Here is a 27,037-nt window from a genome sequence, read left to right as displayed (position 1 = left end):
TAACAGGTTATATAAACTCTTTTTAGAAACTTTGTAGATACAATCTGCAAATATATATATATACAGCTTTCATGCATAACATATAATTTATAAACGCATCATACAGAAAATTAACATTTGTATGTATTGATTTTACATTTACCACCTTACATGTCAAGTATCTCTACCATATACAGTATATTTATCATAAAAATCAACAATCCTACCGGGCATCCAGCCATCTTAAAGAACTTCATTTCTCATGATCCTCCTAAGTCGAGTCTGTTGACGAGACAAAAGTTTACATAATCAAACACAAGACCGTCCAAACCACCCAAAACACAACAGACATAAAATATACAGTGTATACATTTCTCATAAGGAAAAATAATACTTAAAATATCATTTTGATTTTAAATAAATCAGTTACTTTATATTTCTTGTAGTTTCATAATTTACATGTTCAGTACCTAACACCTATGTGCATATAGGTTATCTGATATATTAGATCCATATATTATGAATAAGCGAATCATAATGAAAAGAAGCTTTATTGCCAAGTATGCTCACACATACACACGCAAGGGATTTATCTTCGGTGGCAGAAGTACACACAGCAATATGGCACTGAGACAAATAATTTAAAAGATAAAATACAATAAAATACAAATAAAATATATGTAGAAATACACACTAAGCAATATGTAACCCTAACCCTAACTGAATAGCAAATATTATTATGATTTTTTATATTTTAATAATAAATAAATACATAAATAAAATGACACATCAACATACATGGAATCCTTAGAATTAAAAAAAAATACACCACATTTATGTATGGTAAAATAAAATGTAATTTATTATAGTTATTTTATCAGACACGTCAAGCTCTATGTTGCATCCTTATGATTTATAAGTACACCATAAAACCTATCAGGAATCCAGTTAACCTTAAATAAAAACTCCATTTCCCATGATGCCTCTTGCTACAGTCGCTCAGGGTGCGTGTTCTACAGCGATTTGTACAGCGCTGCAGTTTTACTGGCCTTACGGTAAGAAAACTCCAGCTGGCTATACAAACTCTCCTTTCACTGCATCACACAGATGGACAGTTAACACATTAGAGAAATACATACAAATAAATCATACGTTATATTATCGCAGAAATCTGATATCTGAAGACAAGGCTAATGATGCTAACTGTTTTAGCATTCCTTTAATTTTCTGCCAGTATTTTACTCATGACAGTTTGCACAGGATTCTTTAGCACGACAGTTAAAATTAATATTTTTAAGGATATTATACACAAGTTGTTTGGAGAAAACTATAACATTTTGATTTATTTATATTTAGGTAGTCTGCGTGGCCTGCGAAGCTAAAGTTTAGCATTTGAATAATTTGCTTCCTTGATATCTTGATGAGATGCTTTTGGACAGAAAGTAAATGAGTATATTAATTACAAAACCTACTCGCAGATATGTATAAGGTGTTTTGAAAGGCCATAGTTAATTATATCCTAAATGTCTAATGAACCAGTTATACAATAAATGAATACTGGATCAATACACAAAATACCAGTGTTGGAGCAGCAGCTATATGTGAAGAAGTAATAAAATAATTATAATAATATTTAAATTCTTGAGATATTAAATACCTGACTGAACATTATCTTATTAAGGTCAAATGCTTATTTCCTAAGGATTTCAGTGTACACTGGTGGCCAAAAGTTTGGAATAATGTACAGATTTTGCTCTTATGGAAAGAAATTGGTACTTTTATTCACCAAAGTGGCATTCAACTGATCACAATGTATAGTCAGGACATTAATAACATGAACAATTACTATTACAATTAAAAAAAATAAAATAAAAATCAGAACTTCTTAAACTACTTCAAAGAGTTCTCATCAAAAAATCCTCCACGTGCAGCAATGACAGCTTTACAGATCCTTTGTTATTCTAGCTGTCAGTTTGTCCAGATACTCAGGTGACATTTCACCCCACACATCCTGTAGCACTTGTCACAAATGTGGCTGTCTTGTCGGGCACTTCTCACGCACCTTACAGTCTAGCTGATCCCACAAAAGCCCAATGGGGTAAAGATCCATAACACTCTTTTCCAATTATCTGTTGTCCAATGTCTGTGTTTCTTTGCCCACTCTAACCTTTTCTTTTTGTTTTTCTGTTTCAAAAGTGGCTTTTTCTTTGCAATTCTTCCCATAAGGCCTGCACCCCTGAGTCTTCTCTTTACTGTTGTACATGAAACTGGTGTTGAGCGGGTAGAATTCAATGAAGCTGTCAGCTGAGGACATGTGAGGCGTCTATTTCTCAAACTAGAGACTCTGATGTATTTATCCTCTTGTTTAGTTGTACATCTGGCCTTCCACATCTCTTTCTGTCCTTGTTAGAGCCAGTTGTCCTTTGTCTTTGAAGACTGTAGTGTACACCTTTGAATGAAATCTTCAGTTTTTTTGGTAATTTCAAGCATTGTATAGCCTTCATTCCCAAAACAATGATTGACTGATGAGTTTCTGGAGAAAGCTGTTTCTTTTTTGCCATTTTTGACCTAATATTGACCTTAAGACACACCAGTCTATTGCATACTGTGGCAACTCAAAAACAAACACAAAGACATTGTTAAGCTTCATTTAATGAACAAAATAGCTTTCAACTGTGTTTGATATAACAAACTCAGTGGTAAAAGATGCTGGCTACCACCCCTGGAGTTCGCTAGCTCGCTAGTTCGAATCCCAGGGTGTGCTGAGTGAATCCAGCCAGATCTCGCAAGCAACCAAATTGGCCCGGTTGCTAGGGAGGGTAGAGTCACATGGGGTAAACTCCTTGTGGTCGCTATAATGTGGTTCGTTCTTGGTGGGGCGCATGGTGAGTTGAGCGTGGTTGCCGCGGTGGATGGCATGAAGCCTCCACACGCGCTATGTCTCTGTGGCAATGCACTCAACAAGCCACATGATAAGATGTGCGGTCTCAGACGCGGAGGCAACTGGGATTCGTCCTCCGCCACCCGGACTGAGGCGAATCACTACGTGACCACGAGGACTTGGAAGCACAGTGGGAACTGGGCATTCCAAATTGGGAGAAAAAAAAAAATCGGATAAGGTGTTGGAGTGATGGCTGCTGGAAATGGAGCTTGTCTAGATTTGATCAAAAATGACTTTTTTCAAATAGTGATGGTGCTGTTTTTTACATCAGTAATGTCCTGACTATACTTTGTGATCAGTTGAATGCCACTTTGGTGAATTAAAATACCAATTTCCTTCTGAAACAGCAAAATCTGTACATTATTCTAAACTTTTGGCCAGAGTATATGTACATTTCTATGTGGTTTTAGATTGTGTTCAATGTACTTTTTTGTGTGGCGAATGGGGTTAAAGAACTGGGGTAATAACTGATAGTTTGTAGGTTTGAGACCCACATGGGTTGATCCATGACCTAACACTACAGCATTCTTCAAGACTAGGGATGGGAATCATAAAGAATTTAATGGTTCTTATTCCTCTTAATGATTCTGGTTCCTTAATGGTTCCAGTAATGAGTTCAGTAACAATTATTTTAGTACCTTTGAGGAAGAATTATTTGGAAATAAGAAATACAGTTCTTATTGCATTTACTGCCATTAGCAGCCTGTTGCCAAAATAATGAGATAATTTTAGATTTCTTCAGAGCAGGTATAACAAATCAGAAATAAATGCACTACAATTTGTGTAAAGGGCATGTTTGCAGATTTTAGAGGCATAAATGCAACTCAATAATTGATGCTAACTATACAAAAAATAAATAAACAAACAAACAAGAAATGTCATGGCATATTTCATTCATTTATTCTTTTATACAATTTCCCTTATTACAATAAAACTTGAGTATCTTTAAACTACACATTGTCATATAAATAACCAGTCAGTAACTGCACTGCTTGATTAAAGTTTCACAGGTCCGAAGTAATAATACATTTAATAATAATAACTTAATTTTTGTAGTACCTTTTAGCAGTCAAGCTTTTTGCGCTGAGTGTAGCCGTGCTAAAATGCATTGATTTAAAGTTGAAAACAGGGCATTACAATAATCTAGGCAAGACAAAATAAAAGCATGTATAAGCTTCTCTGTATCCCTAAAATTCAAGACATGTCTAACCTTGAAAATGTTCCTTAACTGATACAAACAAGATTGAACTAACTGCCTGATGTGATATAATTTTTTTTAATTTGTATCAAAATAGACGGCCACATTTCTCACCCCCTGCTGAATATATAGGACCATCTGTCTAAGTGCTGACTCAATCTGACATTTAAAAAAATCATGACTGATTATAACAACCTCTGTTTTGTCAGTATTTAACTAAAGAAAATTGCATGCCATCCAATTTTTTATATCTGCTATACAAGCTACACAAATATAATATTAAATGAACAGTAGCCTAATGTTGTAATTCAGGCTTGCAAGACTTCCACAGTTCTTATTTGATTTTGAGTTGGACAATCATAACTTGCGCATTAGTATAAGATAAATTCAGTAACCGCTCCAGTTGATGTACTGTATATGTGTTTTTGATTCACTAAAAAGAACCAGCTCATAAGAATCATTTGTTTGGGAATCGGACTATACCAGAAGTGCTGTATGTTTTACGCTGTACATTCAAAAGAGTTGACTCATTAGAGTCAGTCTTTCAGGAATCAAAATACACTGGTAGTGCAGTGGGATTTACGCTGTAGACCCAGTAGAGGGCAGCACTGCTACTGAAATGCACTGCTGGAAACACTGTCAGAGTACTTTTGTATGGGGTTCCATCCACATCGGCAAAAAATTGCATGTAGGGAATCGTTAACGGAACCAAAAGTTATGAAGATTATACATTCCGTTATATATTTTAAAGAATGGAACCGGTTCTGAACAAGAACCATTTCTCAGTACCCACTGAATCTGGAACTGAACCTGTAATTATTAAATTCTTACTAATTCTAATGGACTTACTTCCTTACTCATGTCCTGTTTGTAGTTGCAGAAAGCAGAGAAAATGAATGATGAATTGGTTCAACTCCAATCTAGCTGTTACCAGAAGAATCTGCTCAATGCCATGTGGCATCTGAGGAACACAGGAATTCTGTGTGACGTCACAGTGCAGGTGGATTATCAAGGAGAGCTGGAGGAGTTCGAAGCCCACCAGGTCGTCCTGGCCGCATCCAGTGGTTACTTCAAATCCCTCCTCTTAGCTGATGGCCAAGTGAAGAAAATATTCTTATGTGACATTTCCACAAACGCTTTCACAAAATTCTTGGAATATGCGTATTCTGGGTCAGTGGAGGTTGAGAGACATTATGTCAACACTATATTGCAAATGGCTAAATTCCTAGACTGCCAGGAATTAGTAGATGTTTGTCTCTCTGAAGTCTTGGATTATGATGCAGAAACAGCCAACGTGTCTTTGCAGAATGATGGAGCGGATGTGAATAGTTCAAGAGCTGAGGTAAAGACGAAACAAGAACGAGTGAGAGGAGCGATAAAGAGAAAAAAGCTTTTAAAATCACCTAAAAAGTTGGAGAATATGAAGGAGACAGAACAAGACATTCAAGGCCGGAGAAGTAGTAGGTTGGCTGGACGCAGAGTGTCCGTAGACTTCCCAATGAAAAAGTCGAAGATCCAAATGGAGAACCCTGACAAATCCAAGACTGCAGGAGAAGAACAAGCTTCAGCGGATCCCGAGGTGGAATCAAAAGATGGAGAAACAGTGGCTGAAAAAGAGGCTTATGATGACAGTGGCTCCGAGACCCCTCACTCCATCCAAGAGGAAGATCCTCAAGAATCAGACTTCCTGCCTAATGAGGTTATTGATGAGGCAGATGAATCCGAGAAGGAAAGCAGAAGAGGAAGTGCAAAGTACAGGTGTGAGCAATGCAGCCGGTCTTTCTACTACGAGAAAAGCTACCTGAAACACCTAAGTGTCAGCCACGGAGTCAAGACGAACACCACATTCCGCTGCGACATCTGTCAGCAGACCTTTGCCAACCGTTGCAACCTAAAGATCCACCAGCGTCACGTGCACAACGATGAGAGGCTTTTCCCCTGTGACGTCTGCGACAAAACCTTCAAACGCAAGAAGGATGTGACGCGCCATAAACGGCAAGTGCATGAGGGTGGCACCGACAGGCACTTCTGCCATATCTGTGGCAAAGCTCTGAGTTCTAAAACAGCCCTCACTCTGCACGAGAGAACCCACTCTGGACACAAACCCTTCAAATGCAATGAATGTGGATCCAGTTTCTCCCAGAGTTCAGCGCTCAAGACACATCAAAGGTAGTAGTCAACATTGTTGCTCATACAGACGTTTAGGGATTTGAACAAGCTCCTAAACATAAGAATTCAATTTCAGTACGTTTTCACATTTTCAGCTTGTTCCACACTCATTTGTGCTATGAACTTGAATGGTACATCAAATCACATGGTTTGTTATGGAATACGGATGCACTGATTTATCGGCCCGCCAATATTTATCGGCCAATTTTTGACCAAATTAAAGCCATCGGCATATTGGTTCTAAGCATGAAAATGCCGATATGAAAAAAACGATGTTTTAAAAAAAAAAAATTTAATTATCAACACACTTTGTAAAAAATCTGTGAATTCAAATACACAATCCAAAATAATAGTAATTTGGATTACTAAATCTTAAAAGGCTGCATTTTAAAATACAGTGTGTGAGCAAGAGGCGCCCTCTAGCGGTCTGGATGGCAATTTCCATTATCCATTCCACCACAACAGAATTTAAATGCATGCTTTATTCCATTGGTTGAAACTTTTTATTTTTCCATGATGTGGTTGACATTTCTTTGGAATTGCCCAACATATGCATAATATGAATTTGTAATGTTCTGTCTATCATATACAGAACATGCATGTAAAATGTGAATTCTGTTGTTTTAAACTGCACAAACAAAAGTGTAAAAATGTTTTAAAGTACAAAATAACATATTTTAACACCAGTCATTATGCTATGATATTTAAAAAAAAAAAAATATATATATATATATATATAGACTTGTCTTTTTTAAATCTTTTTATCTTCTATTTATCTTTCATTGTGGCTGGCACTCTTTACATTTTTTTGCCTGCCACGTGTTCAACAGATCCAATTTAAGTTCAATGGAAACTATTTATTGTTAGAACAATAAAATAAAGCTTTTGTACCTCTTTGTACATTTTTAAAGCAAAATTCCTGAAAACAGTTATCTGATGACAAAGATCAAAGTGGCAAAATATCTGTATTGATATCAGCATTTTTTTTTTTTGTTAATATTGGTATTCGCCAAAAAATTTCATATTGGTGCATCCCTAGTGGATAGGTGTGCTGTTACATATCTAAGTAATCAGATTACCATTTTTGCCTGGCTAATTATAAAAGGGGTGGGAATTTCATAGACTTTGAGATTGGCTATTTTGACTCAGGCCTATTAGCAACCACTCAGAATACCCTAGCAACTGCATAGCAACGCCCTTACAATTGCCCACAACACTCTAGCATTGTGTTGGTGAGTTTTGCACAGGCAAGCATCAGTCCAGTTGTTTTTATATTTCGGCCAATAACCAATATGATGGCCAATGTGTTTTGCAACACAATATACTGTTCACTAAGAAAAATCACATGCTTCAAGCAAAATCAGGCATCAAAACATTTTCACATACAGTGGAAAATATGGATAACTTCAGTATTTTTGAAATAGAAAAAGATGCTATTCAAATTAGAAAAATAGAAGAAAAAGTAAAATTAGGTAAAAAAGGTTGACATTATTACCTAATCAGACAGTTGCCGATATAAAAACAAAAGGTTAATTATGAATGATACCAGTATGGTCTAATATCGTGCATCCCTAGTTAAGACCTCTGTTAATACAGTATTTACACTAACTTTTCTCTGACAGAATATTTGGTTTGCTTGTATTTTATTTCAGGATCCACACTGGAGAGAAACCGTTCGCCTGTGACCTCTGTGATGCCAGATTTACTCAGAACCACATGCTGTCTTACCACAGGAGATGTCACACAGGTGAATTGACCGACCTTTGCTGTCTATCTCAAGTATACGGACACTGTATATAATAAATAGTCACTGCCATAAATGTATGTCCAGGTGAAAAACCTTTCATGTGTGAGAACTGTGGAAAGAGCTTTGCATCCAAAGAATACCTGAAACATCATAACAGGATCCATTCCGGATTGAGACCTTACAAGTGTGAAACCTGCGGAAGGGCATTTGCTCAGAGGAACTCACTCCACCAGCATATGAAAATTCACACAGGTATCTTTTACTAGAAAAATGTAAATAATTGAATATTGGTGAATGCAGTGTTAAGTGTAAAAACAAATGCTTTTATGTCATGGTAACAGTATTTTCTAAAGCAAAAAGCCAAAAGAGATGTGATGCATTACAGTGAATTCAACATGGTGTTGGAAGGCCCAAAGTGAAATTTAGTTGACGAAATCTGTCAACTAAATGTCTTTGTCATATTTAACCCCAAATCAATAAAAAATAATATTAATAAAAAAGAAAATGAAGCTTATATTTAGGACCATTAGCATATTTTGCATTGTTATATTATTTTCAGCACATTTTACCACCCAATTCTCAATGCTGCAATGCATCTGGACATTTTGCTTTTATCCGTTTTCCTTTTATTATTCCCTACTGTTTTCAATGATGATTCTCATACTGTAACAGTCCTGCATTACAGTAAAAAAAGCTGTTGTACTTTTTTTTTTTTTTTTTTTTTAATGTTTTTATTAAAATCAGCAATAATGAAAGTCAATGCCAAGGGAATACTACTATGATATACAAATACTTTACCATTTGAATTATAGGCCCTATATTTATTTATTGTGTGTTATATGCGGCAATGGGAATATCATAATGAACATCTCTTTTTGTGAAAAATAATGTCACAATGTAAAAAATCTTAATGGTCCAAAAATGTTTCTATATGCACAATATAATTTATTTTTATCTCTCTCTCTTTTTAATTTTGGAGTTAAATAGGACCAGGACATTCTTTAGACAGGACCCCATTAACCCATGGTAAATGCACTGTAACGTGTAACCTATCATGGCGTATTGCTCTAATAAAATGCAGACAGGAGCTATATGATGAAAGACAACAATATTCAATAAATGTAGTTATGAAAAGTAGTTCATAAGCCTAATTGTAGGCTGGTAAAATAGAACACCCTATCTGCCAACAACCAAGAAAACTGTGTCCAGGTGTACTTAGGAGAATTGGTGCTGTTTTGAAGGCAAAGGTGGTCACACCGAATATTAATTTAGCTTTTTTTTGTTAACTAGATTTTGTATGATGTTAACTGATAAATGAAAACTATTTATGAAATTATTATTGAAGAAATCCTTACTATGCATTTTTCACAAGTGCTTAAAACTTTTGCACAGTACTGTGTGTGTGTGTGTGTGTGTATGTATGTATGTATATATATATATATATATACACACACACACACACACACACACACACACACACACACAAAACCCTTCTTCTCAAGAATATATAGGTTACAAAAGCTTAATTTGGTAAATGCTTAAATATGGAGCATTTTTATCAGAGCCAAGTCTCCGTCATTTGTTTTGGGCTTGTTTATATTTAAAATTTTCACGCTCGTCTTAATTTTTTTCTGGTTATTATTTGGATTCTATTTGAACAATTGACCGCATCTTGGGCTTTATTTATTTTGGACTCTTGTAGCCTTTATGTCTGTGCCCCTCATAGTAAAAAAAGACAGAATTTATTTGTTAACATTCTATAAATCGCTTTTAAAAACCATGAGCCGATTGATAGGTAATTGCCGTTTTCCAGCACCTTAGCTATCGGTATCTGCAGAATCCACAGTCGGTTGACCTCTACTTCAAACATGGCTTATCCATTTGAATTTTAGAGCTGGAACAATTCATATTATACTTTAACATTGTTTTGGCACCGCTCTCTTCACAGGGGAAAGGCCCTATCACTGTAAGGACTGTAATAAGCTGTTTACTCAGCTTAACGCCCTTCAGAGACATCAGAGAATCCACACCGGAGAGAAGCCGTACATGTGCAGCATGTGTGGACGAACATTTACAGACAAATCCACAGTACGCCGGCACACCTTGGTAAAGTACCGGCCACTTAACACAACACACAGTTTTAATAGGGGGGTTATATATTACATTTGTAAGTACACAAATCCAAATGAAAAACTTTTTCCAAAGCTGTAATTATTCTCTTCTATATATCAGATATCATACTGTATTGTATGTAGTCTACAGTAGTGGCAAGGTGAATCCAAATAGCATTTCTGGTATTCCTTTACTATTTAAAGGATATGTTTCGAAGTTTCCATTATATGATGTGTAATCCAATATTCCACATTATTGAAAGGCCAATGAACAAATTTATGCTTTAATTCCACACATAAATATCATATATAGGAAAACTGATTGTGTAGTAACCTATACTGTTTGCATATAATAGATATTTCTATATATATATAGCTATTTCTTGCTAAGAATTAATATTGCAAAAGATAATGTCATAATGCAGTAAGGTATAAAATATCAATAACTATCATTGCAATAAACTATCATTAAAATTTCCTAGCTGAAAACACCAACACTGCTAGTCACCAGCATATGTTTTGAACACTAGTGTGCTGATGTCCTCACCAGGCGTCTTAATTAGCTTAACCAACAAGACTTCCTTGGTCAACTACTTGGTCTCTGCGATCAACTTAAGCTTGCGATGCTTTTGGGAAATGCAGCCCTGGACCAGCATGTAAATAAACTGGTTTAAGGGCGGGACTGTTGAGTACCGATACTTCCTTTTTGGTACTTGCTGATGCCGAGTCTGATACCTGTTTTTTTTTTTTTTTTTTTTTTTTTTTTTTATTCCATATCAACAATTTATTTAAATGTTATCATCAAAATGGTGTCTAAATAAATGAATTAATTAAAACTTTAATCAACTGAATATAAAACAAACGTGAACCTTACAGCACAATCCAAAATACATTGGAGTTATTTTTGTCAAATAAAGTGTTGCATAACAGAGCATCACAGATGTGAGATATTGCTAAATAGTAATACAATTACTATTGATTTATTATTATTATTAGTAGTAGTAGTAGTAGTAGTAGTACAGTGAATATTACATAAATTTACAGTAAAAAAAAAAAACAACAGACGCAGCATGTTTTCAGACACTTCTTTTAAAATGTTACTTTTTTTTTTACTTGACACACTACTGGTCAAAAGTTTTGAAACACTTGCTCATTCTTTATTATAATTTTTTTTTCACATTTTAGAATAATAGTAGTCATCAAAACTATGGAATAACATAAATGGAACTATGGGAATTATGTTGTGACTAAAAATCCAAAATAAATCAAAACTGTGTTATATTTTAGCATCTTCAAAGTAGTCACCCTTTGCCTAGAATTTGCAGACATGTACTCTTGACATTTTCTCAACCAACTTCTTGAGGTATCACCCTGGGATGCTTTTTAAACAGTATTGAAGGAGTTCCCATCTATGTTGGGCACTTATTGGCTGCTTTTCTTTATTATTTGGTCCAAGTCATCAATTTCAAAAACCTTTTTTTTTTTAATTAAATTTTAGATTTATAATTAAATAAATTAATATGGTGGCACAAATATATTTTTGTCTACAAAACTAATTTCAAACATTTAAGCATACACCTTCAGATCAAAAGATTTTTAAGATCATGAGAAACATTTCGGTCAAGTGTTTCAAAACTTTTGACCGGTAGTGTATGTCTAAAAGTGCGGTCACACTACACTTCATGCCCCATTCACTTATATTTGAATGTGGGACAGAAGAAACACAAGCACATGCAAAGGAATTTCCCAATCCATTGCGGACGAAAGTTCACATTTGGTAAACTCTGACCTGCAAATCTGGATAACAAGAAGCTGTGTGACCAATAGAAGATCGAAACGTCACACTTTAACCTCTCGAATCAATACAAAGAATACATATTTCAAAACTGTGTGTTTTTATTGTTGTAGGAAAGTGAGTAGACTGTATATTTTAACATTTTAAATATACTGTTGTTTGCTGTGTGTGATTATTTATTAAAGCCAGAAGCCTTGTGCCGAAATAATTTTGCATGCTCAACGTCTTATGTGACCGCCCCTTTAGGCCATGTCCACACTTATCCGTTTCAGTTTGAAAACTTTGTTTTCAGTTTCCTAATGTCATAGTTTTCCAAAGATATAGAGAGCATTTTCGAAAGTCTCCATTTTCGGTGGAGGAAAACAGTTCTAGTCTGGATGAGAGTCGCAATGTAGTCAAACTAAAATGCATTAGTGTGGATGTGGCCTAAAAACACATCTCGAGCTTTCTGTTCCATTCGTTGCGCTGTGTTGAGCTTTTATTTAATGCAAGAAAGTGATTCGCCTACACGGCCCCTAAGTTGGTCTTTTTAGTAGGGATTAGGCTTTTCGATATTACAGTCTGTTTTATTTAATCAAACCATGTTATTCTGCAGACCCATGATAAACAAACTCCATGGAAGAACTACCTAGTTGTTCTGAAGGGAAATGTTGAAGATAGAGTGAAGAAGCCTAAAGGCGCTTCTCAGAAGAAAGACAAGACTGTCAGTGTTGTACCTGAACCCCAGACTCGGCACAGCGACACAGTGAAAACCCAAGAAGTGGTGGCTGTGTCCGGAGAGCCTGTGACCATTTCTGGAGACTGGGCGGGGACTGGAACCATTGCACTGGTCAGCCACACCTCCCTGGGCGGCCTCACAGTCATCCAGACCGAAGTTCCCGCGGGGACGCAACTTCAGCCCATAGTCACCGCGGATGGTACCAGTGTCATCTCTCTGGACGCATCTGCAGTTGGCATGCCTGTGACAGTCCCATTTTCCATCCCCATCTCTGTTGCACATTCAATCACTGTTTCTCCGTCGATATCCGGTTCTGTGCCTATTACCGTTTCCAGTCATGTTTCAGAAGCCATCCTAGCTCCGGCGGTGATAGCAGCTACATCAGAAGCCGAAACCACTGAGGCTATTCTGGATCCAGCTCCAGTTCCTCTACCAACATCTGATGAATGTGTAATGGTAGAGGTGACACAGGTTTCAGACTCCCAACAGGAAGTCACAGAGGTTGCACAGACTGTAGATCATTCAAACAGCATAGAAATCTCAACAGGAGAGAATACAGAGTAGTTTGATTCACGTATCTATGGACTTCATTTTTGTTCTACACTTTCCAGTTGCAAATATTCATTCATCATGTTTGCATTGCTTTATCAGCTGTAAATACGTTTTACTTTTTTTAAAAGAAAGAATTAATTATTCTGTGTTAAATAATGCTAAACTGTCTGATTCCTGGCAGTCTTGATTTGGTACAGTAACTGGAGAAAGACATGTAGATCATATGTAACTCAAATTGTATTCTTTGATCACATTAAAAAAATGCTGTTCATTTTTGTTGTACAATATACTATACAACTTTGAGGTAGTGCTCAAGTTTTGTTTGAAGGATAGACAAGGACCCGCATATACCAGAAAATACTTTGCTTTTTGTTGTTTAAATTTTATTTCACATTAATTATGCTTCAGATCAACACTAAGCTATTCAGTATTCTTTTTCAGTATTCTATGTATAATGATTTGCAGTAACAGCTCTCTTTAAAATCACCGATTAATAAATGTGTCTTTTGAATTCAGATCATTTTCATTTAAAACATTTTTTTATGCCAGTATTTCACTAGACTGCCAACATTCCCTGAAGAAAATGTGGTGCTACTGTAACGGTAGCCAGCTGGTAGGTAGCTGTGCAGTATGTAAACCTCACTCCCCTGGCCTCATGAGGCACACTAGCGACTGACGCTAGAGGCTGTAGCAGTGGTGCCGTGACTCAGATGGGAGTGAGGTTCAAGGGGGTGAGTGTAACGGTAGCCAGCTAGTAGGTAGTTGTGCAGAATATAAACCTCACTCCCCTGGCCTCAAGAGGCGCACTAGGGACTGATGCTAGAGGCTGTAGCCATTAGCCTCCTCGTTAGCGTGCCCGCCTCCCATGCCGGAGACACCGGTCGAGTAGGACCGGTTACAGTGTTGCCGTGACCCGGATGGGAGTGAGGTTTAGGGGGGTGAGTGTAATGGTAGCCAGCTGGTAGGTAGCTGTGCAGTATGTAAACCTCACTCCCCTGGCCTCAAGAGGCGCACTTGCGACTGACGCTAGAAGCTGTACCCTTTAGCCTCCTCGTTTGTGCGCCCGCCTCCCATGCCGGAGACACCGGTTCGAATCCCGCTCGGATCGGGTCGAGTAGGACCAGTTACACTACTAATAATCAATTCTAAGAAAAGTGAAAACTAAATACATCGCCACAATCACGGAGTCCAGCCATTATGCCATGTTATCGTCTCATAAGACAACATATTTCTATTTTTCTCCTCTAACTATTAAATACTTAACACGCCGCTATTTTTACCACGTTTTTACTGTGCGATGCAGCAGCAAAATGCCTTCACAGACATCACACTTCGACATCAGCGATATACTTCCAAGTTCTTACATAACACAAAAGCATTTTTAGACATATATTTGTTGTGCCAATGGTATTTTTTCTCCACACATTTTCCTGTCTTGTGGGCTTAGTCAAAACGCTTCGAAGTATCACGGAGATCGTACACTGTTTTCTAGTTGCTAATGTAACTGCATATGTTCATGTAATATCGGGAGATTTCCACGAGTTAATTTTATTAACTCTGACTGCACACAGTGACCAAATTAACATTAACTAGGCAAACAAATGTTTCTTTTACCTGTGAATACTGCTTCCTGTTGAACGCACAACAGTATATTGCCGTTTGATGTGCTATTCTTTACACAAACCAGGCAGATGGCACAATTTTCAGCTAGAGTCGATATTTTAAAAACGATAACTGAAGTGAAAATGGCGGTTACATCGGAATAACCGATGTAGGATTGTTTTATCAGTTGCCTTGTAAGTCTAGTCATTTAGGAACTTAATAGCACGCAAAAGACAACATTTGACGCATCATTGGCATGAGTGGAATGAGATACATGCTTAAATTTAACCCTGACAGCTTGTTTAAATCCCATACCCAACTATTACCAATATGGTAATACTTGTATTAGGAAACACTCCAAACTAGGTGTAAATCAAGATAATGGACTCTCTAGAACATAAATCGTTTAGTCATTTCAATATTGATTTTTATTTGTCTGCATTCTCACAGACAATCAGCGAAGACTTAAGTTGCTTGGTGAGAAAGTACATTGTTTGGTAAGTCTTCATGGCTTCTTAAAAATTCTAGAATATGGTAAAATACAGACAATCACACAACACTTAAACACAGAGAATGGTATGCGCTGCTTAAGTCCACAGGAGTGGAGAGTGAATATGAGCTATGCATTCACAAAACCACACATACATAAAGCATGTTAGGTAATAAAGGTTATACGTGGATTTTTACAAACTCCTCAATTTTAGTGCAGATGGAAAAGTGATTTACCTTCAATAGTGTAAAAATACTTAAATTATTTTTTACAATAATTCAGACAATAAATAAATAAATAAATATAGAATTATTAAATAATTACAATTTTAAGAAACCAACGTCCCAAAATAAATAAAATTAGGATACGTATATGCTTTAAGTATGACACAATTAATAAATTACATTTCAGATTTCTTTAAATTCAGATTTCAAAATTTTGGACCTGGGAAATTTAAGTTCTCCAGCACACATCCCTGCACAACTGTCAACTGGCATTATTAAACAATGATAAAAATGAGACATGTTCAATTCCCATTGTAGACGACTGCATTTTGAGGCCTACATGCCAACAACTGTAAGCCAACTAACAAATCAAATGATAAAATTGCACAGATAAAAATAACAAACTTCTATGTAAAAATAATATATTTAATTCTGCTGCGCTGACTCAATAATTACATCTGTACATCTCATGCAGCTCTAGCACATTGCAATTCAGTGGCTGTTGCAAAAGAAACCAATGACTATTCTTGTAATTCACTCTCCTGAACTCGTTCACTCTGTGTTTCCAGAAACACCCTCCTAAAGCGACAGGGAAACTAAGGTTTCAAGGTTCCGAACGAGAACAGGTCTTAGAACTGGAGTGCTAAATACTGATATGTGTTATATTATATAGTAACTGGATATCAACAGAGTACAGGCTTATATATTGTCTGGAAATGTTGCCGCAATACATTTTGACAAACTGTCTTTGGAGACCTGGACTTGGCCATTGCACAAAACTGCTGTGAAATGAAAGTGTGGGGAAAAGGGTGCCATGCAGTGGGTGGTCTCCCCACTGTCCAAATCATTTCAGGTCGCCCTCGTCCCCCTGAATGGTCTTCTTGATCCGCAGAAGCATGGTGGTCAGCCACTGGTCCAAGCGCGAGATGGAATCAAACTCCTTTACCTAACAGATGGACAGAATAACTGCATTATATTGAGCATTCAGTAGATGTGGAATGGTTAATTCCAAATAAATACAATTTCAAACGACGTTTTTTTATTTATTTTTTTTAATTTTTTTTACATTAATAACACAAAATATGTACTTACTGCTTCTGTGAAAGCCTCTGCATTCTGTTCTTCATGGGCTTCTAGAAGTTTCTGTGAGGACAAACCCTCTTTTAAGTATAGAGCAATACATGTTTGGGAGATTCACCATGACAACTTCCTCTCCTTTGGTCTATAGAAATCTACGACATTACAATTCAGCACATCAAATATCTTAATTTAAAAAATAAAATTATTATGTTTTTTTTATGCATTTTTTTATTTTATTTTTTTGGCCTGGTCTCAAGAAGTAATAGTAGGATGATATAATAATAGCTTGAAATGTAAAACAATGAGATCTTTATGATAAAAATGCATATAAATATCAGTTGCCACTTTAAATATATCTTATAAAAACTATATTTCTGTATTTTCAAAGCTCTTTGTTTTTTTATTGTGGTGGGCAATGAATGGAATGTAATAATAACTGAGAGATATACCTCAAAAGCCTGTTGCATCATATCTGATACACGCATTTAAATGTGATTATTCTATAAAATACTGTGCAAAATCTCAAGCAAGCACAAGTTGCTCTAATTCAGAAATACTCATTTTGAAATATCAGTAACAATATAAATGTTATTATTACTTTTACTTTATTAAAATCAGCAAAGATTTCACAGACAAAATTCAGAAGAAAATGTGCCTCACAATATGAAGGTGGCTAATTTGGAAACGATATTACAAGGTCTTCTACTTCCAGAAGAGCCCATTCTAATCAGAGACTAAAAACGAAATGTTTTTCATTTCGGTTCATTCTGAACATAAACTTTATTTTTTCGTTCCATTTTAGAAGTTCCACAGCCTCCTTTCCAAATGTTCTAATGTTCCGGTTAGAACAAAATAAAAGAACGATTAATAACATTCTTTTTAAAATGACAGTACTCTGCACTAAAGGGTGGGTGAAATACCAATTGCAGTGTTGCCAGATCTTGCAAGAGAAACAAGCAACCTGGTCTGGAAAAACAAGCCCAAAATAAGCCACTTGCCACACCAAAATAAGCGAAAAAAGCAATAATTTTTTCCTGTTTGGTGTATTTATCAGCATTGAAACCATAACAAGCATACAGTTCATTATAACTATGATAAAGTATCATTTAAATAATTCCTGTATGGATGCGAGGCATAAACCTTGTTAAATCAATGCGTTTTCAAACTAAAATGTTATAGTGTATACGTGGCCAAAGATGGATAGTGCCGGTTCTGGATGCTAACACAGCATTCCAGTCATGATAAAATACATGATATAGTAAAAGCTATGATGTGAAACACCTGTTTACTTAGCTACTGTTAAAGAATTAAAGGACCTTATTGCTTAGCTATTAAATGTGGTTGTGTAAGTCACAAGGCTTGAGAATCACAAACCTTCAAGAGTTTGCACTCTCTTGAGTCTGAGAAGGCTGGAAACATCTCCTCATACTTTCCAACAGCGAGCTACAACAGAAAGAAAACAAGTTACAAATGCCATCTGCAGCAATCTCCGTATCAACCACTTCCCCCAATTGCAAACTGACCTTTGCATTTAGCTCATCCACGATAAAGTGACACAAGGAAGCTTTGAAGAAGTACTCTTTGGCACTGTATTTCAGTAGTGGATTGTCCATGGTGTTGGTTCCAACCTGTTTTCAATCACAAACACACATTCCTAAGTAACCTAGCGTTAGTGAGCGAGTTATATTGAACACATATTTTAAAATCTGCAGGAGACCAACAGATGGCATACCTGCTCATAAATCTCTATTGCCTTCTGGTACTGTTCTAACTGAGCGCTGTATGAAGCCACCTTTAACAGACATTTGTTTGCAGAGCTGTAAATTAAGCAAACATAGCATGTCAAAAAGCCTGTTAGCAGAAGGTTAAACAATGTTAAAAACATATTTTTTTCTTCTGCTGAGCAGGCTTACCTGTTTGATTCCTCTCCTCTATAATAGTCGGCAGCTTGTTCGTAATGTGCAATCGCCTTTGGACAACCAAACACAGAATAATCTTAACCAGTGACAGAATACTGTTCTGTTAAACCTCTAGGAGGGCAAGACCACAAACTGGCTAAACAGCCTCTAAAATCAGCTGAATTATTTCAAATCAATGTAAATTCAACAATTAAATCTGAGATGGGTAAAGTTTGTCAAGATAAACTTTGATGTTGGTTGCTTTACAAAGCCTTGTCTGAAATTTTACAACTTGTAAATTACAAGTTCTACCAAGACGTGAACAGTTTTTACAAGTCAAAATCTAGTAATTACGGTTAAATTCTGACATGGAGTGAATGCATCATAAGTCTATGAGATCTGATTATCTGCTGTGCGAAAACCATTGGTCGGATCAGTTAGAAAAGTCATAGTACATTATTCCAGAACAGTCTGAAGGTCTGTGCCAAAATTGGTGAACATAGCTTGAAAGCATTCGGAGGAGTTACAACTGACAATTCTGGTCTTGGTTTAGGAATAAAAAAATGTTTTTAATAATAATAAATAATAAGTAAAAATAAAAAATGAATGTCAGAATTAAAATGTTAAACTAAGTACTGAAGAGAGAATATCACTCCAAACAAAGTTATAATTTTACCTTTCCAATACAAAATATAACAGAGAATGATATCACAGGATAACAAAATAATTGGTATAATTTGTTACAGTCACAGTTGTAACAACTTTTTGCTACTCTAGGTTCTAAAATCATTATAGAAAACGGCATGTTCCAAGATGCTAAAACAGCCACCATTGTGGAATTTCTCTGCAATGCTGGAAGAGAAGTCAACGTGCGCTGTACCTTCTCAATGTCCACAAGCTCTGACTCATACACCTCTGCGATTGTGATATGATGCTTGGCTGCGATGGTGAATCTCCCCTGAGGACAAAAAAGAAGAACATTATAAAACAGTCCAATTAATATTTAATTCAGTACCTATCACACATGAAGCAGTGAGTCTATTCGAATGTCTACCATTCGAATTTTGGATGCAGATTTTGTGGTATCAGGGGAAGTTTACGAAATTTCTCCCTAGTTGTGGTGTCTCATTATAGTGCAGTTAAGGGCTTTAGTGAGTTCTGTTAAATTGACTGCTGTGAGTTTCTGCTATAATGGCAGGTTGGATTCCCAGAGCGCTCCAAATCTTAAAACCCAACTGTGTTAAACAGTATAGAAATGGCTGAACATTATGTGCACTGTTGGTAATGACTGGTACAAAAACAGCACTTAAAGTGAATTCCCATATGTGTCCATCTTACCATTAGTAATAGACCGATATATCGACCAGGTCGATTCGGCCGACATTTTCCATTTTGCGATAACAGTGTTTACTTGGCCAATTAGGAGAAATGTTCATTTGTCCTTGTGTCAGTTCCAAAATCTACCAATAGATTTGTCAATGGATTGTCAACAATTTCTGTTTTCAAGATTTTTTATTTTCAAGTTTAAGCAAATTTGACTAAATATTGCATAAAATAAGTGTTTGTTTCACTTAAGAAATGTTGTGTACATCTGATTTACGGTTGGTAAATTGTATTATGTTTATCTGCATTTATACCGGCCATCCTGCTCGCTAGATATCGGTATTGGCCATTGAAAAACCCATATCGATCGACCACTACTTACCATGTCTGTGTAAATATCAATGGCTGCATTTAAGCACTTGATAGCCTCTATTCGCAGCATTAAAGAGAAGTAGAAGGGAAAAGTTAGACAGATGTGATGGTAAGAAAAAGAGTTTAAGGGTTATAATATACATATATATATATAACAAACATGCATTTTTTTGAGTGGTCAAAGGGATTATTAGTAACTTTTTAGTGTAGTCTCTAGCTAACTGACCTCAGCTAAACCATCTCAATTTGAGGTGCAATGCAGCATAGACTAAGCCCTCGTGTCACATGACCAAGAGTCAGAGGATATTTATAGTTTTGCTACACAATAATGCCTTTGCTGTAACTGACACAGAATAACAGGTAAACAATCTATAAAATGAGATCCATTCTGTTTTTTCCTATAAGAAATTCTAAAAAGACCTACTCTATGTGACCTAACATAGTACATGACAGTCTTGGGATGAATCTACGTTCAGTCAAAGAAAATCCAGCTGTGTGATTGGTTTGAAGTTAGGAGTTATAATCTGGGTCCTCACCCTGTGGATCGGCCTTCTTGAAAGCGTTTCCGGCATCGATGTAGCTTGTGGCCGAATCGTGTTTATTCTGTAGCTGCATGTGAAGTCTGGCCGCTTGACAGAATGCATTCCCTGCAGCTAGATACAAACACAAACTTCTTTAGTACAATATGCAAGGTGACACTTTGTAATGTCTTTCAGTAACAAATCCCTCACACATATTTATAATTCACACAGCTCATGTATGATAAATAAATAAACATGTAGGCCCTATATTTATATCAAAATGTAGTAGCAATTGAAAAAAAAAAAAAAAAATATATATATATATATATATATATATATATATATATATATATATATATATAAAATGCAATTTTATGCTTCTTTATTTACGTATTACGTTTACTTTCTAAGAAGCACCCACCACTCCAGTTTTTGGCCATTTTGAACATGTTGGCTGCTCTGGCATACATCTCACAGGCCTCTTCCACTTTGTGATTTCCCCTAAAAAAATTTGAGGGATTTAGTTTCAGTTCATTCTCTTTTCCAATTTAAAATGCTAAATATTGTGTAGCCTTGTTTTCATAGTGCTACATTTCCAAAACATACAGTGGCATGCAAAATTTTAGGCACCCCTGGTCAAAATTTCTGTTATTGTTAATAGATGAGTAGAAGATGAACTGATCTCCAAAAGGCATAAAGTTAAAGATGAAACATTATTTTCAAAATTGTAAGCAAGATTAGTGTATTATTTTTGTTTTGTACAATTTTACATTGAAAAAAAGGAAAGGAGCACCATGCAAAAGTTTGGGCACCCCAATAGACTTGTGCTCTCTGATAACTTTTACCAAGGTCTCAGACCTTAATTAGCTGGTTAGGGCTATGGCTTGTTCACAATCATCGTTTGAAAAGGCCAGGTGATGCAAATTTCAAAGCTTTATAAATACTCTGACTCCTCAAACCTTGTCCCAACAATCAACAGCCATGGGGTCCTCTAAGCAGCTGCCTAGCACTCTGAAAATTAAAATAACTGATGCCCACAAAGCAGGATAAGGCTATAAGAAGATGGCAAAGTGTTTTCATGTAGCCGTTTCCTCAGCTCGTAATGTAATTAAGAAATGGCAGTTAACAGGAACAGTGGAGGTCAAGCTGAGGTCTGGAAGACCAAGAAAACTTTCCGAAAGAACTGCTCGTAGGATTGCAAGAAAGGCAAATTAAAACCCCTGTTTGACTGCAAAAGACCTTAAGGAAGATTTAGCAGACTCTGGAGTAGTGGTGCACTGTTCTACTGTGCAGCGACACCTGCACAAATATGACCTTCATGGAAGAGTCATGAGAAGAAAACCTTTTTCTGCATTCTCACCACAAAATTCAGCGTCAGAAGTTTGCAAATTAACGTCAAAACAAGCATAATGCATTTTGGAAACAAGTCCTGTGGACTGATTAAGTTAAAATATAACTTTTTGGCCGCAATGAGCAAAGGTATATTTGGAGAAAAAAGGGTGCAGAATTTCGTGAAAAGAACACCTCTCCCAACTGTTAAGCATGGGGGTGGATCGATCATGCTTTGGGCTTGTGTTGCAGCCAGTGGCATGGGGAACATTTCACTGGTAGAGGGAAGAATGGATTAAATTAAATGCCAGCAAATTCTGGAAGCAAACATCACACCATCTGTAAAAAAGCTGAAGATGAAAAGAGGATTGCTTCTACAACAGGATAATGATCCTAAACACACCTCAAAATCCACAATGGACTACCTCAAGAGGCACAATCTGAAGGTTTTGCCATGGCCCTCACAGTTCCCCGACCTAAACATCATTGAAAATCTGTGGATAGACCTCAAAAGAGCAGCGCATGCAAGACGGCCCAAGAATCTCACAGAGCTAGAAGCCTTTTGCAAAGAAGAATGGGTGAAAATCCCCCAAACAAGAATTGAAAGACTGACCATGCAGGGTGCCCAAACCTTTGCTTCGGGCCCTTTTCCTTTTTTGTTATTTTGAAACTGTAAAAGATAGAAATAAGAAAGTAATATTGCTTAAAATATTAAAGACATGTGTCATCTTTAACTTTATGCCTTTTGGAAATCAGGCCTTTAACTCTAACTCACTTAGCTATTCACAGCAACAGAAGTTTTGATCAGGGGTACCCAAATGTTTGCATGCCACTGTAAGCACAAGCATTTTAATAACACTGCAGAACATAATTTTCTTATACTAAACCTGCCTTCAAACAGACAAGTTTGCCTAAGTGATGAACTTCTTTTAACTGGAAAGATAAAACCTTGTTATAGTTGTAAATATTGGTCGGCAAGGAAAATTTGATTGTATATTCTGTGTTAGGTCATAAACACTTTTAGGTCATTTAACACAAATTACTGTTGGTAGGCTAATTAACAGAAAGGCCTAGATAAACTTGGGTCCTGGTTCAGTTTGACGTCCTGTGGGTTTATTTATGTTGGTCAGTTTGTGAGCATCTCATGTCATATTAATCAAACCTATTAAAATGTATTTCACTTTGCAACAAACCAGGTCAGGGATAGTTTCCATTATATACTTTATACAATTAATATATATATATATATATATATATATATATATATATATATATATATATACACACACACACACACACACACACACACACACACCGATCAGCCACAACATTAAAACCACCTGCCTAATATTGTGTAGGTCCTCCTCGTGCCTCCAAAACAGCACCAACCCGCAGTTACCGTAGACTTTGTCAGTTCAAACCAGTCTGGCCATTCTCTGTTGACCTCTCTCATCAACAAGACATTTACGTCCACAGAACTGCGGCTCACTGGATGTTTTTTGTTTTTGGCACCATTCGGAGTAAATTCTAGAGACTGTTGTGTGTGAAAATCCCAGAAGATCAGCAATTACAAAAATACTCAAACCAGCCCATCTGGCACCAACAATCATCCATGCAATTATCTAATCAGCCAATCGTGTGGCAGCAGTGCATAAAATCAAGCAGATGCGGGTCAGGAGCTTCAGGTAATGTTCACATCAACCATCAGAATGGGGAACAAATTTTATCTCAGTGATTTGGAGTGTAGCATGATTGTTGGTGCCAGATGGGCTGGTTTGAGTATTTCTGTAACTGCTGATCTCCTGGGATTTTTACACTACCGTTCAAAAGTTTAGGGTCACTTACTCATTCTCTATTTTTTTTTTATTTATTTTATTTTTTTTTTTCCACATTTTAGAATAATAGTAAAGTCATCACAACTATAGAATAATAGAAATGGAAATATGGGAATTATGTTGTGTCTAAAAAAAATCTAAAATAAATCAAAACTGTGTCAAAGTAGTCATCCTTTGCCTAGAATTCGCAGAAATGTACTCTTGACATTTTCTTAACCAGCTTCTTGATGTATCACCCTGGGATGCTTTTTAAACAGTATTGAAGGAGTTTGCATCTATATGTTGGGCACTTATTGGCTGCTTTTCTTAAGTATTCGGTGCAAGTCATCAATTTCAAAAACTTTTTTTTTTTTATTAAAATTTTAGTTTTGTAATTAAATGTTGGCACAATTATATTTTTGTCTACAAAACTAATTTCAAACATTTAATCATATGCCTTCAGATCAAAAGGTTTTTAAGATCATGAGAAACATTTCAGGCAAGTGACCCCAAACTTTTGAATGGTAGTGTACTCCGAATGGTGCCAAAAACAAAAAAAACATCCATCAACCCTTGTTGATGAGAGAGGTCAACAGAGAATGATCAAACTGAATCAAACTGACAAAGTCTACAGTATCTGTTGTGGCTGATAGATAGATAGATAGATAGATAGATAGATAGATAGATAGATAAATAGATACTCAGATATTTAAAAATGCTGAAAATCTGTGCATTTGCTGTCAGACCTTAAGATTTCTCAACAAAAAGCAATCAGTTGCTGTCCAAGGTACTGTAATGCACCTAAAAGTTCATTTATAAGCCTATGTGTGTGACTACTTTAAATAGTCTTCTGTTGAAGATTAAATATGTTAACTTTATAATAACTTTCGTTAATAAGTCATTAACAAACAGCATATAGGCTAATGCTTTATAAACAGAATGTTTCTTTACATTTCCTATTGATTATTTCATGACTATTTGTATGAACATAAACTAATGATCTGGTAGTTGATGTAATGACTACTTAATGCAAGATTTCATTAAATATCAGGTCTGAGGGGGCCTGGGTAGCTCAGCGAGTATTGACACTGACTTCCACCCCTGGAGTCGTGAGTTCGAATCCAGGGTGTGCTGAGTGACTACAGCCAGGTCTCCTAAGCAAACAAATTGGACCGGTTGCTAGGAAGGGTAGAGTCACATGGGGTATCCTCCTTGTGGTCACGATTAGTGTTTCTTGCTCTCGACAGGGCACGTGGTAAGTTGTGCGTGGATCGCGGAGAGTAGCATGAGCTTCCACATGCTGTGAGTCTCCACAATGTCATGCACAGTGAGCCACGTGATAAGATGTGCGGATTGACTGTCTCAGAAGTGGAGGCAACTGAGACTTGTCCTCCGCCACCCGGATTGATGTGAGTAACCACGCCACCACGAGGACCTACTAAGTAGTGGGAATTGGGCATTCCAAACTGGGGAGAAAAGGGGATTAAAGAAAAAAAAAATCAGGTCTGAAAGTAGACATGGATTTTATATTCGGATATCTATGCTTGGCAGTTGGTTGCCATGCAGCTGCATTCATACAATTGGGAATTTACTCACGTTCTCTTATGAAATTGTGAAAATATTATAATAAATCATCCAGATTGCACACATAACACTTGTTTAGTATAATGACATGAAATAGGCCTAATACTGCAGTGCTCCTGCGCCAACAATGCGCCAAACCCAAATATCTTACTGCTCAAACACTGACATCAGATGACGTTATATTATTATTTACCAATTATGATAATCAAAAAACAGATATCTTAAAAACAAAACAAAAACGAATGCATTACAGTAAAAAAGAAAATAAAAAAGAAACCTTTCTCCATCCTCTAATGCGCAAAGCGGCCTGTCATAGCTAGGGTCGCGAGATCAAGTAAATAAATGCTCTTCATTATTTTAAAAGAACTAAAAACTCAGTATTATCTGATAAACGTATACCTACATTTAATAATGTGGATATATAAATAACATTATTATTTTTTTAAATAAGCATGGACACGTTTTTAATCTTACCCAAACATTCCTCCTAAAAACGAACCGGAACATTTCACTTTCTTATCGGCTTCCGCAATAAGCTGAATTGCCTCCTTCTCCTTTCCGGAATTGTCCATTTTTCTTGCGATAAATGAAGAGAAAAACGCAGTAAAATGTATTTGTCCTTTATCCGCTTTCTTCTCTCGCTGTGTGTCACTATGGCAGCGGAGATTACTGTCATTCGTTTTATTGAGCGTAGGGGTTAAGAACGATCTGGAAAGGCGCTATGGGATTTGGAGTTCCAAGGCCCCAATGGTTCAAGCAGTTCAGGAACAAATACACTACAACTCCCAGTAACGTACCTGAAGGTTCGTTACGTATTACTGCAAACGTGTAGAAGCAGCATTTCGTGTCAGCGTCAGTTCTGGATTTGTTTAAAATTGTTTGACAGGATAAAACTTATGGATCAGCTCTTTTAGCCAGATTTATATAGAGACTGTTTTCCATTTATTTTGGTTACACCAATGGAGAGACATTAGAATGTTTATTATTACAAATAATATCTTGAAATAATTTTCAATGCATTTTAAGAATATAATCTTTGGGTGTTTTAAGTCAGAGATCCCACAAAATAAAGTGCTTGCTTTAGTATAAACTTAAAGTATTTTTTAATGCAGATTTTACAAATGTGTTTTGAGAAGACCATCCTGCTACAAAACCTGTCTTGTAAGGACACACCATTCGTACATGCCCATGAACAGGCCACGCCTCTAGTTGAGTTAACACCAATTGGGCAATTTGCACTCTGTGTTTCGTTGGACAGGGCGATCGCATCAACAATCCAGTGAGAAAGTCTTTGCTTGGAGACGGACATTCCTTTCGTGCGTCCTCCATACCACACAAAGAGCTGGTCAGACAGTCTGAATTGGCGGGTGCGCTCAACATATGTGTATAGTGCTCGCAAAGGGCATAACAAATGCAAAGACTGTTCCTCATCCGAATTAAATGGAGGAGGGAGAAAGGCTTGAAGGTGAACCACCTGCGCTCTGAAGGGTGTGGTTAGAACTTTTCCTGGGTTTGACAGTGGTTTTTGAAAGACCCGGACCAAACTCCAGAAATGAATGGTCAACTGACAGTGCTTGCAAATCACCGACC

At 36.5% G+C, this 27,037-nt stretch overlaps 2 protein-coding genes across 4 annotated transcripts; one reads left to right on the top strand and one right to left on the bottom strand.

Moving 5' to 3' along the window:
- Nucleotides 1-968: 968 nt before the first annotated feature.
- LOC127415644 (GDNF-inducible zinc finger protein 1-like) lies at nt 969-13,733 on the top strand. 2 transcript variants are annotated; one of them, XM_051654427.1, is made up of 6 exons: nt 969-1,034; nt 4,993-6,287; nt 7,940-8,034; nt 8,119-8,286; nt 9,983-10,140; nt 12,536-13,733. In XM_051654427.1, exons 2-6 carry the CDS (start codon nt 5,011-5,013, stop codon nt 13,220-13,222), a joined length of 2,385 nt encoding a protein of 794 aa, XP_051510387.1. In that variant the 5' UTR covers nt 969-1,034; nt 4,993-5,010; the 3' UTR covers nt 13,223-13,733. The 2 variants fall into 2 exon arrangements, with proteins under 2 accessions (XP_051510387.1, XP_051510388.1); XM_051654428.1 differs by having other exon boundaries at nt 994-1,034; nt 4,999-6,287.
- A 1,487-nt stretch (nt 13,734-15,220) lies between these two features.
- On the bottom strand, nt 15,221-26,128 carry LOC127415687 (beta-soluble NSF attachment protein-like). 2 transcript variants are annotated; one of them, XM_051654506.1, is made up of 11 exons: nt 25,922-26,128; nt 21,142-21,221; nt 20,736-20,852; nt 20,210-20,256; nt 19,385-19,462; nt 18,520-18,575; nt 18,339-18,423; nt 18,130-18,234; nt 17,981-18,049; nt 16,619-16,669; nt 15,221-16,472 (listed from the first exon to the last, which is right to left on the bottom strand). In XM_051654506.1, exons 1-11 carry the CDS (start codon nt 26,017-26,019, stop codon nt 16,371-16,373), a joined length of 888 nt encoding a protein of 295 aa, XP_051510466.1. In that variant the 5' UTR covers nt 26,020-26,128; the 3' UTR covers nt 15,221-16,370. The 2 variants fall into 2 exon arrangements, with proteins under 2 accessions (XP_051510466.1, XP_051510468.1); XM_051654508.1 differs by lacking the exons at nt 20,210-20,256; nt 21,142-21,221; nt 25,922-26,128 and having other exon boundaries at nt 20,736-20,843.
- Between the last annotated feature and the right edge of the window lie 909 nt (nt 26,129-27,037).

This window comes from Myxocyprinus asiaticus, chromosome 25, assembly GCF_019703515.2.
Source record: "Myxocyprinus asiaticus isolate MX2 ecotype Aquarium Trade chromosome 25, UBuf_Myxa_2, whole genome shotgun sequence".
Taxonomy (NCBI): domain Eukaryota; kingdom Metazoa; phylum Chordata; class Actinopteri; order Cypriniformes; family Catostomidae; genus Myxocyprinus; species Myxocyprinus asiaticus.
This window is presented reverse-complemented; position numbering and strand designations above follow the sequence as displayed.